Genomic DNA, 16,057 nt, shown 5'->3' on the forward strand with positions numbered 1-16,057 from the left:
CATAAACAGTAAACAAAGTAGCACGTCCTACACTTCTTAAATGCGACAGCTTTAACCGTAGCTACTTTCCGTCTCGGGTTATGCGGAGCCTAAAAAGATGGTACGTGTCTGATATTCATGTTATATTTTTGCTTTTCGTGTTTGTTTTAGCAGTATTTATAGTGCCAGTAGAGCATTATTTTGTAAGCGTTTCCCCCATTTACATAATCTGTAAATGTTTCAGCTCCATCCTTCCGCCTTTATGTTTTAAGCCAAACTGAAGTCAGCTGTCATCCTTATGGGAAGATAAAAATCATTAAAAATACAACACTCGGCAGAGTCGATAGAAATTGGGACACAGAATTTCTTGGCTTTAAAGTACAGCTTCCTCTCCACTGTACTCTATATAAAACTGTGGGGAAAAATTCCGCGTTTTTTTGCCTGAGAGATTTCTGTAGGCTGTTTAGAGAAAGGTTGTGCTTGTTCCTGTATAGGACAATGATGCATTTGAATTAAGGCTGGTATAGAAGAAAGGAATGCTATCTCCATCCAAAAATCCTACACTACCTGGAAACATACCACAACCTCTCCATTTGCTCAGTATGTTCATTCTCTCTTGGCATAAGTTAGGGGTAGATCTCAGGCACCTTCTTTAGCCTACAGAATCTATACAGAAACTCAGAGAGCGGTCTGGCTTCTGCACCATGACAATGGAGGCTAAGGAACAGCTAGATCTCCTCACTCTGATTTTCCACATCTTCTTCTCAATGGCTCTCCAGAACCGGTTCCATTCATTCTTGGTGCATCAGGACTTTGTGGCTGTTTGGGTAGACCAGGTGGAGTGATCTGCCCTGTGATTGTGTAGAGCCCTTGGCAGGTCTCCAGAAACTTGCATTTGACAAAGGGTGACCTGTGCTCTCTGGGCCTCCTGTATAGGTTCTTGAACACAAACAATACCATTCTCAGACTCATCTTATGGTTGTAAACAGACGTGTGACTTCAACATACCTGGAAGAGCACACAAGGTGTTTAACAGAGAATCCGGCAGCCCAGTTGAAAAGAAAGACCGGCTCCTGAGCAATATTTTATTTCATTTTGTACTGGATAGTCGGAGGAATATTCTGCCATGACAAATATGTATTTGTCACCATGCACTGAAGTGTTCTTATCCGAGTGTCAATGCGGTCGTTGGGACAATTAGGGACAACTCCGGTGCGGTGGTACCCATGACTGTTGCCTACTGGGAAGTGAGTGTACTTCATAATCGCACTAATGACATCTAATGCGGCATATTCCAGAGTCTCAGGTACCTGGAGTGCCCAGTTCACTGCATGTGCGTCCGCTGGTGAATAGCATCGTGGTGAGTTGGACACCTCCAGAAGACCAGGACATCGTAGTGAGAGGCTACAGCATCGGCTATGGTATAGGCAGTCCTCACTCACAGACCATTAAAGTGGACTACAAACAACGCTACTACAGCATTGAAAACCTGGGTGAGTGCCGTACTTTCAAATTTCATTATGGGTAATTTTCCTAATTACAGTAATGATCTGTTCAAAAAAGCAGATTTGTAGATTACTTTTAAGTACTACCTTTAAAATACTAGCTTGACTAATTTGAAGGAGGAATTGAATAATGAAAGATAAGTGTGTGTTATGGGACAGTGATTTATTTCCTGGTGTCTGCCTCTCCAGACCCAAGCTCACACTATGTGATTACGCTGAAGGCCTTCAACAACATGGGTGAGGGAATACCTGTGTACGAGAGCGCCATCACCAGGCCTCAATCAGGTATACACACTCATGAGTATTTGTTGGATATTAATTCGGCTTTGCCCATAAATGTTTCGTTATTAGTCGAAAAAATAATATAAGGAAGGTGGTTGGTTTGGCGGGTTGTTTGTAGAACCTTCAGCTAAAAATCAGTCAGTACGTTTACATGTACAACAATAATCCGATATTAACCCGATTAAGACGATACTCTGATTAAGAAACTAACATATAAACAGCGATTTTTTATTACCTTAATTCGACTAAAGTCATACTCGAAGTAAACACAAATCGAATTAAGACGTGTGGAGTATTCCTGTTTTATTCGCATTACAGACATGTACACACCTTAATCACACTGTTAACGTCGTGTGGGAGTTTTCACCACATTTTGCGACAGGACACGTACACACACGGCAGTGCTCAACCGTTTTACGGCAAACAAGAGAGTACGGCTGTGTCAGAAACCGCATACTTACCTACTATATAGTGGGAGAAATACATGTATCTCAGCTACTATACAGTAGGTAAGTACACGGTTTGGGACGCAGCCCACGGCTTCAAGCAGTCGTCTATTTGCATGTATAGCATGGAAAATAATTAACCGCACTTGAAGCTTTCGTAAAATTAAAAATGAAACACCCATAACTGTATACGGTACCATAACGAAGATGAACTGTATGTCGATACATGAAGTTCTGGAGGGAACGTCGGACGGCGTGGCGCGGGGACGTAATGACGTGTGCTGTTAATCTAATTATGTTCTATAACATGTAAAACGGGAACATAACAGGAACATTCTAAAAGAGACTCATGTAAACACCTTAATCAGAATATTGTCTTATTCAGAATAAGCTCAATGTTTAGATTACTGCTGTCCATGTAAACGTAGTCATTGTCACAGGGCTAGGGTCAGCTTTGGTACAAATTTTATTTATTGCACCTTTCTGCAGAATTGCTTTTTCTTATCTACAGTACGGTGTAATGCCTGTCTAAACTCTTTACCGCATACACAAAAAGGGCCACAACTCCTCCATTTGTAAAGGTTTCGAGTAAAGCGTGTTTGTAGGGATGCAAAAGCCTTTGTTTGGAGTTCAGTTCGATTCTCCTCCCGAGTAGAGATGTTCTCAACGTTCATTTTCTTTTACCGCGTGAGTGCAGCGTCAGCCGCTCGGGAATCTGTCTATAGCTTTGGAACTGTAGCAATTCCCCATATGTCAGTTGGTTTGAAGTGTGCGTATCTGTAGGAAGGCAATTCTTCTCCTTTCCCAGTACTCTCGTGACATCTCTCTCTCGCAGTTGATCTAGAGAAGAGCACCAAATAGGCAGGAAGAGAGAGAGCGCTCTTGCAGGAACCCCGCTGACCTGTCAAGCTCACCTCAAAAGTTTGGAAAGTCTTTAGGGACAGATGTGAGAGCATAGAACATCAGCTAACCCTGACCTAGAAATAAACAGCTAGTTGGCAGACAAGCTCAGTTTTAAATGTTTATAGCATTTGTGCATCTGGTCCACCTGATAGGATCTTAACCAGAAATACACATGGAGTCCTTTTGTGATCATTTGTCCTCACTCAATATACAGTACCATAAAGTACAGAGCATTACATGTGAAGGTGTAGACTGTGAGATACTTGCATTTGCTGTTAAATGTTGTAGTGCTGTTTGAAACATTTTCACTTGTGAGGATTGGTGTTCCGGCTCTAACACGATCTCTCTTTTTCTCTTTGCCCTCCTGACGTTACATTCATCCCCACCCCATTTACATCCCACCCTGCTACCCTCCTGCTTCTTCCATCATTATGTTGCTGATGCTTTTTTATAATCCATTGCTTGTTTCATGGTGTTTTTTTGTTTTGGTATTTTTTTTTGCGCTTGAATACCATGTTTGCTGCTGCCAGGTCCCATAGAGCCAGATATTGATTTATTTAAAATGTATCATCATACCCCTCACACCCCAGCGCCCGAGCCTTCCCCCATGCTTCCCCCAGTGGGCGTGCAGGCCTCCGTCATCAGCCACGATGCCATCAAAGTCTCCTGGGCTGATAACTCGCTGTCCAAGAACCAGAAGATCACCGACTCCAGATATTACACAGTTCGCTGGAAGACCAACATACCAGCCAATACCAAATTTAAGGTACTACAATACAGACACACAGGAAAGGAAAACTTTATTGTGGTTATTGGCAGTGGTGTATAAAAATCAATAAAACTCTTATGTGAAAGCCATTGAAATCATAAATTTGTTGTACTTACTCATAAGGGCACCACTTTCCACCAGTTTTATTTTTCCAAGGCTTACAGTGCCTCCAAGTGGGCAAGTCTTCAAATTGCATTTAAATCATAAAAACATTGAGCTGTGTATTTGAATACAGTCATGATAGTGAACATGTTAGATAAGAAGAAGAAGAAGAAGCCTTTATTAGTCACATATACATATGCACAGTGAAATTCTTTTCTTCGCATACCCCAGCATGTCAGGAAGTTGGGGTCAGATCACAGGGTCAGCCATGATACAGCGCCCCTGGAGCAGAGAGGGTTAAGGGCCTTGCTCAAGGGCCCAACAGTGGCAGCTTGGCAAGTCTGGGGCTTGCCTAAATAGGTTTCGACATTTTACTACACTGAAAAAAATGCCTTTCTTGAAGCAAGCTAGACACGCTTCAATCTAGATAAAGTGTACTAAAATCAAGCAAACAAAATCTGCCAGTGGGGTAGGCAAAACTGACTTTGTAAGAATTCTTGAAAATAGCATAAATATCGAGTCACTAAAATCTTAGGATCTTAAAACTAGACACAAATGCCAACATTTTAGCGAGTCGTGCTTATTACAAGCAATGAAAACTCAGTTATTCAAGACAGACGTACTTAAAATGAGTATTTTGGTCTCTTGATTGAGCTGAATGAGAATTTATCACTTAATCTAAGATTCATAATTAGAAGGGAAAAAAAATACAATAAGACAATTTCTTCAAACAGAATAATAATAATAATAATAATAATAATAAGTTTGTATTAAATTAAGGCACCAGAAGTATTATTTTTAGCATTTTTATTGACACAGATTATAGAAGGCAACAGGTGCAAGTGCAGATTTTTACTGAATAGTTTGTGAAAGTGCAAAACAAACAACCAAAACTGTGAAAACATGAAACAATGGACATAAACTTAACAGTGGACACAAGGTAAAAACATGTGGACTATGAGAGCGACTGTAAGACACATGACAACAACTAAAGCTTGACAATTAGATGCTGAAAAACTAGAACTTCTATAGGGATGCTTATTAGGGGGTAACACAGAACAGGTGTGAGTGATCAGTAGGACATGTGACATGGTCACGTGACATGCTGGGGCTGATGGGTAATGTGTGGATTTCAGCATAATCATGACACAAAGCTGCTTCATTGAATTGGTCTTACCCAGTCTTAAAATAAGGGAGATCATCTTGTTCCTCTACTGGAATATTATGCAAACCATTGTTATAGCGTGTCACTGGTTAAATTTAGCTTAATGTTTGCTGGAATATCTTATTAAACCAAAGTTAGATATATTTTCTTAATATGAGATTACTTTTCTCATGCTAAAAATGCTTGACTAGATTATTATTTTTTTTTTACTTTCTTGAAATTGCTTTTTTGCAGTGTATGTCTTAATATAATAACCTAGGATCTTGTTTGCTTATCGTGTATTCTGGTTGTGTGTACAGGTTGCAAACACCACCACTCTAACATACACAGTCACGACCCTGAAGCCCAACACACTGTACGAGTTCTCAGTCATGGTGACCAAGGGTCGGCGCAGCAGCACGTGGAGTATGACTGCTCATGGCACCACCTTGGAGACCCGTAAGAACTTCAGCTCGGACTCGCGCATCTGTCGAATAGCAACCTGCCGGATAGAGTCTCGCTCACTCTGTTTATCACAGACAGCATACATTTATACAAATCAAGTGATTTTTCCCTCTAAATGTCTCTCCAAAAGTGTGTGGAGGTCTGGGGAAATCTGCCGTATGTCACAGCAACTAAATTCTGGAAAACAGCCAAAAATAAACTGTAAAAAAAAAAAAAAAAAGTAAGATTTCTGCCAGTAATGAAATGTGTTTCACCAAAACACTGTGGAAACGTTTTTAATTTGAGATACTAACCTCTCCTTGGCTGTCTGCCTACGAAGATCACACAATTCCTTTCACAATTTGATTAAGTCATTGCTGGATTATGGACATAATTCTAATCAGTTCAGTTTCTAATTAGATACTGGTTGTCAAAATGTCCCTGATGCTCGTGTACCGAGAAGAGCGCTTACACACCGTGTACACATGACCACATACGTTTAAAATGTTTACATTTACATAATAAAATGACCTTTATAACAAGAAATGTATTCAACAAAACTGACTGAGTTAATCAGCGATTATTTCCACATCAATTTAAGAATAGACAAAATATGCCGTAAGTAATTTTGACCTCATGTGATGAGTCAGAGTTTAATTTGGATTATTCAAGATAATTAAAATTAAAAATCACCCATTTCCCCATTGTTAAAGTATGATTGTTTAAAATTTGGACGTTATTGTGTCGCATAGGTGGATTAAGTTATAAATATAGAGGTAGGTGAGGTGTCTTTAAGTTGGAATTGGATTGGAATCTCCTCCCTTTTCACTAATGCAGAAAGTGGATAAGATACATGGTTCTGGTTGAGATATATGGTTCTGGTTGAGATGATACATGGTTCTGCTTGAGATACATGGTTCTGGTTGAGATGATACATGGTTCTGGTTGAGATATATGGTTCTGGTTGAGATGATACATGGTTCTGGTTGAGATACATGCAAAAGAGAAGCATATTTTACTTCAGGAAGAACTCTAGACTCCAGAACTAGTAGAAAAGCAAATCAAAATTTGACCAAAAGGGTTTTCCCAGGCTGCCACACCAATCTCATTGTAAAAAAAAAAAACTAAACAAAACAAAAAAACAAACCCGTTAATATTATCACCATGAATAATGAATAACCTGTGAAGACGAAGCCAGGCCTCAGAGTTACAGATTTTTATCTCCTCAGTTCCCACATCCGCCCCTAAAGATGTCACAGTGGTGAGTAAAGAGGGTCGTCCGCGCACCGTCAACATCAACTGGCAGCCACCATCAGAGGCCAATGGCAAAATCACAGGTAGCTCAACATGGCTTTTAACACTGACACACCACCAACTTATTTTCGTATTAAGGATATTTTATTTGCTCTTCTTGATTTTTGATTTTGATCTCGATTTCGTCCTCCACCTCTTACTCCAGGCTACATAATTTACTACAGTACGGATATGAATGCGGAGGTACATGACTGGGTTGTGGAGCCAGTGATGGGGAACAGACTGACCCACCAGATCCAGGAGCTCACGCTAGACACCACGTATTACTTTAAGATCCAGGCACGCAACTCGAAAGGCATGGGGCCTCTCTCTGATACAGTGCACTTCCGCACACCCAAAGGTATAATAAGACCGACCTGAGAGCCACGTATAGCTGATTAAAATATCCTGGAATGGTTCTTGACGATTGGAAATGAAAACGCTGGCAGAAAATTCATGTTATGGATTTAAAAATGTCAGACGTCGTAGGTCTGTCCGTATGCATTACCCTCTCCTGAGTCATAACTACACTTTCCTCACCTCTTCTCTCTGGCTTTTGTGTTCTTCTTGCAGCTGAGCCATCCGACAAAATGTCAAGTGACCAAGGTAACTGTTTTCTTTTGTATGTCTGTCTATTTGTCTTTCTTTCTGCTCTTGGAAGAATGTACACACACAGTTTGCTCCTAACTCTATAACCTTGTCGTCAGTAGGCTTTCAGGGGAAGCCAGGTGGACGTTCTCCACTGCCGGACCACGGATTTGGATCCTCTTTAGGTAAATATACAACGCTTTTACGTACTTTTCTCTCTCGCTCACACTCGTGCACATACACACACACTCACTATTTCCTTTCATTCACATACACCCCCCCCACCAGATAAGCCAGGAATCACAGGCAGTCAGGAGAATCATATCCTGGTGATCATCATCATCGTTTCTGTGGGAGCGTTCACCATCATCACCGTGGTAGTGGGTGCAGTCCTGTGTACACGCCACTCCAACTCCCATCAGAAAAAGTAAGCATTTACACCCCTCTTCTCCACACATAGTCGTGAGATATACAGTATACTTCTGTGTAAACGTTATGTAAATAATTCTATGATCGGCTGTTTCCTGCTCCTCTGTAGGAAGCGAGCTGCCAGTAAGTCCAGTAATGCCTCTCACAAGTATAAAAGCACCTCTAAAGACCTGAAACCTCCGGACTTGTGGATCCATCACGAGCGGCTGGAGATGAAATCTATCGACAAATCACCTGAGCCCAACGTGGTGATGACGGAGACACCCATCCCCCGCAGCACACACGAGGCGTCCAGTGGCGAGGCTGCACACCAAAGACCAAACACGTACCGAGGTATCGCGTACTATATATTATAATGCTGTAAATGCTTACACAGTTCATCTTGCTCTAAATGGCATGTTATGTAAAGTACTAACTAAGCACTGAGCTCGTTGGTTAGGGTTAGAGAAACTTCTTCCCCATGAATGGTTTTAAAATGAACTGAACTGTGTGTCTCTGAAGATCAATCTTAGCTCTTCACAATTGTGGCAGACCTGCAAATTACTACTGATGTAGTGTACCTGAACTACATAGCTGTTTCAGATCACGCTGGCAGAGGTGCCAACATCTACAGTTTCATTTCTAACCCTCGTCAGAGAAATACGCGTCCCTCGTTTTTCAGCTAAAGCAGACTGAATGTGGGGGAAAAAAAATTCTCCTGGTTGAGAACACCCAAGTTACTAAAGGTGAAAGTCAACGGGACATGAAAGACACGTTTGTTTCCGGTAGCGATTACGTTTCGCTTCACTCCGACCTGTGAATTAGCGAGCCTCAGTGGTGTGAGACGATAGAATACAAGTGGGTGGGACATTTTGTATACGTTAGTAATAAAAAGAGCTAGACTTGATGGAGACGGATTCAACCCTGTCAACGCTTCACTACAGTCCCCTCTGAGACTACTGGAACGGCGAGGCCGATTCATTTGATTGTGCTATAGGTACACCAAAGACATTTGGGTTTGAGATCAAAAGATGGATATGAAACGAGAGTTTAGGATTTCAGCTTTTATTCCCTGGTATTTACAGCGACGTGGTAAACAACATAAAACGTAGAACCTTTCGTATTAGACCACAACATTTTAAGGCGAGGAAAAGTATAGGGACAGATGAATCTTAAAATAAATAACACTTAGTATTTGGTTGCATATCCTTTGCTTGGAATAACTACATCAAGCCTGCGACTCTTTGACCAAAATTGTTGGTTTCTTTTTTTGAGATGCTTTTCCAGGCTTTTACCACAGACTCTTTCAGTTGCTGCTCAATTGGATTAAGGTCTGGCTTTCTGATTCTTACTGCTGATGAGTGGTTTGGCCTCTATATCTCTGCTCTTCTGGATTGTGATAACTTCACCCCTGCCCTGTGGAGGTTGTTGGTGATGTCACTGACTGTTGTTTTTGGGTTTTTCTCCACAGCTCTCACAATGTTTCTGTCATCAGGTGGTGTTGTTTTCCTTGGTCGACCCATTCGGTGTCTGTTGTTCAGTACACCAGTGGTTTCTTTCTTTATCAGGACATTCCAAATTATTGTATTGGCTGTGCTCAGTGTCTCTGCAACGCCTCTGATTGATTTTCCCTCTTTTCTCAGCTACAAAATGGCTTGCTTTTCTCCCATAGGCAACTCTCTGATCTTCATGTTGGTTTATCCTTTTTAACAAAAAATGTGATGTCTTCACACATGAAACTGAAGGCTAAAACCAATAGTAGATTTTCAAAACTATTTATTGTCTAAATCTAACAGGACACACCTGGGTAACAAGAAACCTATCAGTCACATGCTCTAGTATTTTTGCTTGTCTAAAAATTGGGTGGTCTGATACAAACTGTGCTATGTTCTATGTTAACACATCTACATATAAATACCAGGAAATAAAAGCTGAAATGATCATTGAACTCTCTTCTCATGTTCATCTTTTTATCTCAAATCCAAATGTTTTCAGTCTACAGCAAAAACAAATGAATCAGCCTTGACGTTCCAGTAGTTTCGAAAGTTACTGTATGTATGAAAGCTTGCCACCCTGAAGAAGAACGTTAGGATATTATTAATTAATCGTGCATGTCAAGTTCCTAGGTATAAATTGTTTATTTGTGGAGGTTGTGTATGAGCAGTGCTTTGTCGGTGTGTTTACAGGTCATGAGGTCGAGGAAAGCGTGTCTACACTAGCAGGAAGAAGGGGAATGAGACCCAAAATAATGATGCCCTTCGACTCACAGCCTCCACAACGTAAGCTCAGAGAAATCTCTTCTATTACAAACCTGAACTGAATAAACTGAAGGTCCAGTGCTGCTGCGAGAGCTCGCCCTTTGCATTTCAAGGATGTTTTGGGAAAGTCAGTCATTGATTTTTCTTTCATCTAACCAGTGTGTGAAGTTTCTCATTGCATGTTCCAGCTTGTGTTTACTTGTGTTTGTTGACACGCATCATTTGCCTTGCACATTCTCAGCTGTCATTAGCGCACATCCCATCCACTCTCTTGACCACCTTCATCATCACCACCATCATCACTATCACCCTCCACCGCGTGGTTACCTCCATCACCAGATCAGCCTGAGAGCTCCTGCTACGCCCTCTTCCTCTGGCCCTTATTTAGACAGACCTTCTTCTTCAGGTGAGACACGTGTGTTGAGGTCGTGTAAGAGGAATTCGCAGGTACATACCCTCCAAAAGTACTACAACAGCAAGGCCAATTCTATTGTTTTCGCTTATACATTGAAGACATTTGGGTTTGAGATCAAAAGACGAACGAATGAGCTGACAGATCAGCTTTTGTTTCTAGACGTGTTAAACAACTCGGAACATGGCACCTTGTGTTTGAACGCACCCATGTTTTCAGGTGATAAAAACGTTGCAATATGTGACTGATAGGTGTTTCTTGCTGCTCAGGTGTGTCCTGTTAAATTGATTGCTTAAAGAATGAATAGCTCTAAAGGTCTACTCTTGGTTTGAGCCCTAGGTTCATTTGTTGTTTCAAAAGGATAAACCAGAGACCAAAGAGTTGTATATGAGAGAAAATCAAGCCATTTTGAAGCTGAGAAAAGAGGGAAGATCTATCAGAGCCAATGGGCATAGGGCATATACATAGCCAATACAACAATTTGGAATGTCCTGAAAAAGAAATGGGGGGGGGGGTGTTTGGGGGTACGCAACCAAATATTAAGTGTTATTTACTTTAAAACTTATCTGTTCCTATACTTTTGCTCACCAAAAAATTGTGTGGTCTGATACAAAAGGTTTTATGTTGTTTAACATGTCTAGATGTAAATACTATTAAATGAAAGCTGAAATTATAAACTCTCGTCTCATATCCATCTTTAGATCTCAAACTGAAATGTGTTTGGTCTACAGTACAAACAAACGAATTGGCCTTTCGGAGGGGACTGTGTAGTTACATAGTTAAGAGTTCTGAGCTACTTAAAAGGGTTCTAGCGTAGACCCCTTTCTGATAAATTAAACTGCCAGTGTGACGCTGGTTTGTAATTGGTATCAATACCTGTGTGTGTGTGTGTGTGTGTGTGTGTGTATATGTATATATAATATAATAATGAATGAAAAGGCTTTTTTGGTCAGCCGATGGTTTCCGTGTTTAAACTGTTTCTCCACTGTGATCTGTTCACATACTCACTAGTTTTAGAAAGTAGTTCCATAATTCTACAGGGTGTCCCAAAAGTCTCCATAAATAGGGAAAATTTTAGCAAAGTACTTTTTAGTAAAATGTAGTTGCGGCAGCAGTGTCGCGTCATGTGTGACGCGCTCGCCACGTTTCCTGTTAAAGTCCATCGCAACCTTGCGACAGCTTCCAGATCCAGCCGTGAGAATGATCAAAATACATTCTTCTTTTCTCAAAGGTGTTCTTAAAGGTTATCTGAAACTATATATATATATATATATATATATATATATATATATATATATATATATAATATATACCAGTCAACAGTTTAGACACACACATTCTTAATTTTTATTTTTTCCCCCACATTGTAGAATAATAATAAAGTCATCAAAACTCTGGAGGAACACAAATGGAACTATGGGAAATATATTGTGATAAAAAATACAAAATAAATCAGAATAATTTAGTATTTTATCATCTTTAAAGTAGACGCCCTTTTCGAGTAGAATTTCCAGAAACGTATTCTTGGCGTTTTCTCACCCGATTTCTTGAGGAATTTCCCCTGAGATGCTTTTTAAACAGTATTAAAGGAGTTCACACCGACGCCGGACTCTTATCGGCTTATTTCACTCCGGAGTCGTCCATTTAAAAAAATATTTTCTGTAAATAAAATGATAGTTTTCTAATGAAAGAAATGAACATGTCGGTACGATTATATTTTTGTCTACAACACCGATTTAAAACATTTAATCACACACCTTCAGATCAAAAGCTTTTTAAGATCATGAGAAACATTTCGGTCGGGTGTCCACAAACTTTTGACCGGTAGCGTGTGTGTATATATATAAAATATATTTATAATATATATATATAAAAAATTTTGGAGGATGTTTTGCTAAAAAGTGTTAACTTCCTCACTGTATGGAGACTTTTAGGACGCCCTGTATGGTACATTTTGTTGCTCACACTCACCCTAACAACATGCATCAGGACCAGTCAGTGTACTGTACTGTAAATCGCCCCTGTGTGTTTAGAATCTGTAAGGAGTCAGCCGCCTGCCCCCGAGCTGCCAGTCGCCCCCAGCACAGCTGACCTGCAACACACAGAGGTGCTGATTAAAGAGGACGAGCCGCACTGCTATAAACCTCCCACAGCCCACGTCCACCCCACACACCCCATGAAGAGCTTCACCGTGCCCACTGTCACTGTGTCAACTCACAGCACACCCAGCTCTGCCCTGCCCTGCACCGTGCTCATGCCCCCACCAGGTCTGCCCACACGTACACATTGAGGATAGCTACAGACACTGATCTCATCACCAGCTGATACCTGCACCTCAGGCCATGTGCCATCACAATCTTCTTTTATTCTGCCTGTCTGTTTCAGTTCCCGGTGCGAAGACGGCATGTATCGGCACCCTGAGCAGAGCTCGTGCCCCTGTGGCCGTCACTGTTCCCAGTGCTCCTGACCAATCAGAAACCAGCAAGATGCTGCCACAGAAAGAGTCTGTAAGTGCAATATTCTCCTCCACAGGCACTCACTTCCTCCAGTGAGTTATACCACGGTCTGTCCGAATGCTCGATTCTGATTGGATGGAAGGTGCGCCTTAAAACCGCATATACCTCATTTAGTTCCGGTCAGTTTAATCACCGTTCTATAAACAACTGTAACCATAGTAACATACAGTTAAACTCACAGCTTCATTATTAGTAGAGATGCGGCACAGACTCGGGTAATTCTCACATGCACAATCTCTCTCTGTCTCTCTCTCTAATAACTATTTAATATAATTAATTCAAATAAATGTAATCTTATCGCACTACTTTATCTCCGTGTATGATTTAGAGCGGGCGGATTCTAGATCTAACGACCCGTATATGAAATAACAGACGAATATGAACCGCTGTTGTTATCTTTTCAGTCAGATTTTGCGCTGCGAACATAAAGGACCGCTTTACCTTGTCAGCGCTGGCGAATTCACCACGGTATACACGGGATAATCCGCGGGATAATCCACGGCTAGGCGTGCGTTACACGGTTTTAACGCACTCCGCGGAGGCAAGCACGTCTTTGCCTCCACGCCGTGCAGAACAAATGTGTGTCCCTTACAAAAATCACTTTACTGTTCTTTAAATGCTGAAAATATTTCTAAACGTTTTTATTTTATTTTATTTTTTTTTTTGCCCTCGTTTCTTTTTACATGGATTTGCTGCTTGGCTTAATTCAAACTGTTTACTCACTAAACCCATACTAAATTTGTATAAATAACGAATAACCAAACAAAATGGCATTTTCATGTTTTAATATCAAATTCCATCCCATCAACACTCACTGCTTTGTCAAAACATATATCTATGTGTGTGTGTGTGTGTGTGTGTGTGTGTTTTATCTTTCACCTCAGTTCCACTGATACATGTCTCCCTTTTTCCATTTGCGTCCTCTCTACCTGCTCTTGCATCTACCTCCATCATCCTTTATTACGTCCTCCGTGTGTCTCGCTTCCTCTTTTCCTCTCACGCTGCATCCTTCGCTGTGGCCATAACTCTAACCCCGACGCTCCCCTGCATGCCTCTCTCTAAGGCCTACAGGACAGATGAGCTGTCAGAGGAGATGGCACATCTGGAGGGCTTGATGAAAGACCTGAACGCCATCACGACGGCCTGAACTCGTTAACCCCCATCCACAGCGGCCGACCGTAAACTCTGAGAAAAGCCTCGAGGGTTTTTTTTTTTTTTTTTTTTTTTATTAAAGGAACCAGCCAGACGTTATTTTCAAAGCAACCGGCAAGAGGACGTGCTTCGGATATTTTGGTTCTGCATTTCTCTGGATGAGCAGCTGAGGTGAGGTGAACAGTCGCAGAGGTTTCACCAATCGAAAGCGAGTACTCTGAGTAAACCGGACGTTTTTAATGTTGTAGTTTCACGACTCCATGTCGGTATTTTGGTGTTTTGTTTCTGTGTATACAGTATGCATATATTATTTTTGTTCTTTACATTTTACGTGCTCATTTGTAAATCTGTACACGCCATTTGAAAGGTGTGGATTTTTATGGACTCCATTTCAAGTCGCCACGCCGTTTACATTTCCCCCTACACGTGAAAGGTAGCGAGTGTTTGTTCATACGAGCATGGACGTTGCCTTCGGTTTAAAATGGCTGTATTGTTTAAAACTCTACACTGAAGAATAAATATGTTCCTTGAATTAGAGAGAGAGAGAGAGAGAGAGAGAGAGAGACGAGGCCGTGCGTTCTCTCCAAGGGAAACTTGTAGCATGAAACTCTAAATATGCATCATAAATTATATTACAGGAGTCTACATGCTCCCATACTGATGTGTACAGTAGGATGTAAAGGCTATTTTTGCTAATTAAAAAACAAACAAAAACAAAAAACTCTTGTTTTGAGCGATTGCATCAAGTCTACAGTGCTGGAGTTTACACGGTGGATGGAGACATGACGCATTTGGACCTTGAGCGTCACCTTGAACACCTCGTCTGCTCATGCTTCATCTGTGCGAGCTGGAAGCACCGCAAACTGAATGAAGACGTCAATAAGATGTGTTTTTTTTTTTCTGACCTGACTTTTTAAGAAATGCACCAATTTTCAGCTTTCTACATTTCCGAAAGACACCTTTTATATCGTGTTTGTTTTTTTTTAAATAAAAGGTAAGTACGTTGATTTGTAAATTATGATATACAAAGTCCCCACCGACTTTCTGTTCCCATCACGCCTCCTAACCTACCGCCAGAGCATATGAACTCTAGAGCGCCAGCTCCATTTCCATCGTTTCATCCAAATGAATGTTAACGTGACGGTCGGAAACCCTGCTCATGAATAAAGTGTTTGTAAGCGTGTTAGCGAATGTTTTCGGACGGATTGGTTGAACTCTCCAAACGTTCGCTGGAACCATCAGAACTTCATTTGCACATTTTCTATGGAGTTTAAAAAGGAAACACTGATGTCATGTAAAAATGAAGCTATTTTCTGTAATAACGGAGACAGTTTTATGAACCCCGTCGTTTGATTTGTCCTTGTACTATGAGCTCATACTGCTTATTTTTGCTGTTGTACAATGATGTGACAGTCCAGTGGAAAAGATGTTGTTCCAAAAAAAAAAAATAAATACATTTTTGTAATTCGTCTTAACCTGTGCAATTTGTGTTGCTTTATCAGTGTGTGTGTGTGTGCTTGTTCGAACAACCCAATACTTTAATTTGTTAAAGAAGATGCATTTTAAAAAAAAATAATAATTAATTTTATTATTTGCTTAATCACTAGATCTGGGAATAAATCAGACAAAATACACAACTTTATAAATTTCACAAAACCTGTTACTGTTCATTTTATTTATGAATCCATTCCTTAAGGTGCAAAAAAAAAAAAAAACTAAACATTTTCTGCTTAGAAAATTCAAACATGCTAAGATTTTTCTTTTTCTTCTGAGAAGCGTAATCAAACTCAAAAAGGACACTATTAAATCAACATTAGATAATATTTCAATCTTTTCATATATTTACAGGCAAGGCA

The 16,057-nt window shown here is 40.6% G+C and overlaps 1 protein-coding gene across 1 annotated transcript in view; it reads left to right on the forward strand.

The window, feature by feature from the left end:
* The window catches only part of LOC128618719 (neogenin), a 132,689-nt gene extending 117,937 nt beyond the window's left edge, over nucleotides 1-14,752 (forward strand). Inside the window, exons 15-29 of the mRNA XM_053642518.1 lie at nucleotides 1,278-1,472; nucleotides 1,674-1,769; nucleotides 3,646-3,881; nucleotides 5,451-5,589; nucleotides 6,804-6,911; nucleotides 7,034-7,228; nucleotides 7,441-7,473; nucleotides 7,578-7,640; nucleotides 7,744-7,882; nucleotides 7,994-8,217; nucleotides 10,050-10,142; nucleotides 10,363-10,527; nucleotides 12,567-12,800; nucleotides 12,919-13,036; nucleotides 14,121-14,752. Of these exons, the coding sequence (XP_053498493.1) occupies nucleotides 1,278-1,472; nucleotides 1,674-1,769; nucleotides 3,646-3,881; nucleotides 5,451-5,589; nucleotides 6,804-6,911; nucleotides 7,034-7,228; nucleotides 7,441-7,473; nucleotides 7,578-7,640; nucleotides 7,744-7,882; nucleotides 7,994-8,217; nucleotides 10,050-10,142; nucleotides 10,363-10,527; nucleotides 12,567-12,800; nucleotides 12,919-13,036; nucleotides 14,121-14,196 (2,114 nt within the window). The 3' untranslated portion in view covers nucleotides 14,197-14,752. The remainder of the gene's footprint in view (nucleotides 1-1,277; nucleotides 1,473-1,673; nucleotides 1,770-3,645; nucleotides 3,882-5,450; nucleotides 5,590-6,803; nucleotides 6,912-7,033; nucleotides 7,229-7,440; nucleotides 7,474-7,577; nucleotides 7,641-7,743; nucleotides 7,883-7,993; nucleotides 8,218-10,049; nucleotides 10,143-10,362; nucleotides 10,528-12,566; nucleotides 12,801-12,918; nucleotides 13,037-14,120) is intronic.
* Nucleotides 14,753-16,057: the final 1,305 nt, after the last annotated feature.

Source organism: Ictalurus furcatus, chromosome 14 (assembly GCF_023375685.1).
Source record: "Ictalurus furcatus strain D&B chromosome 14, Billie_1.0, whole genome shotgun sequence".
NCBI lineage: Eukaryota > Metazoa > Chordata > Actinopteri > Siluriformes > Ictaluridae > Ictalurus > Ictalurus furcatus.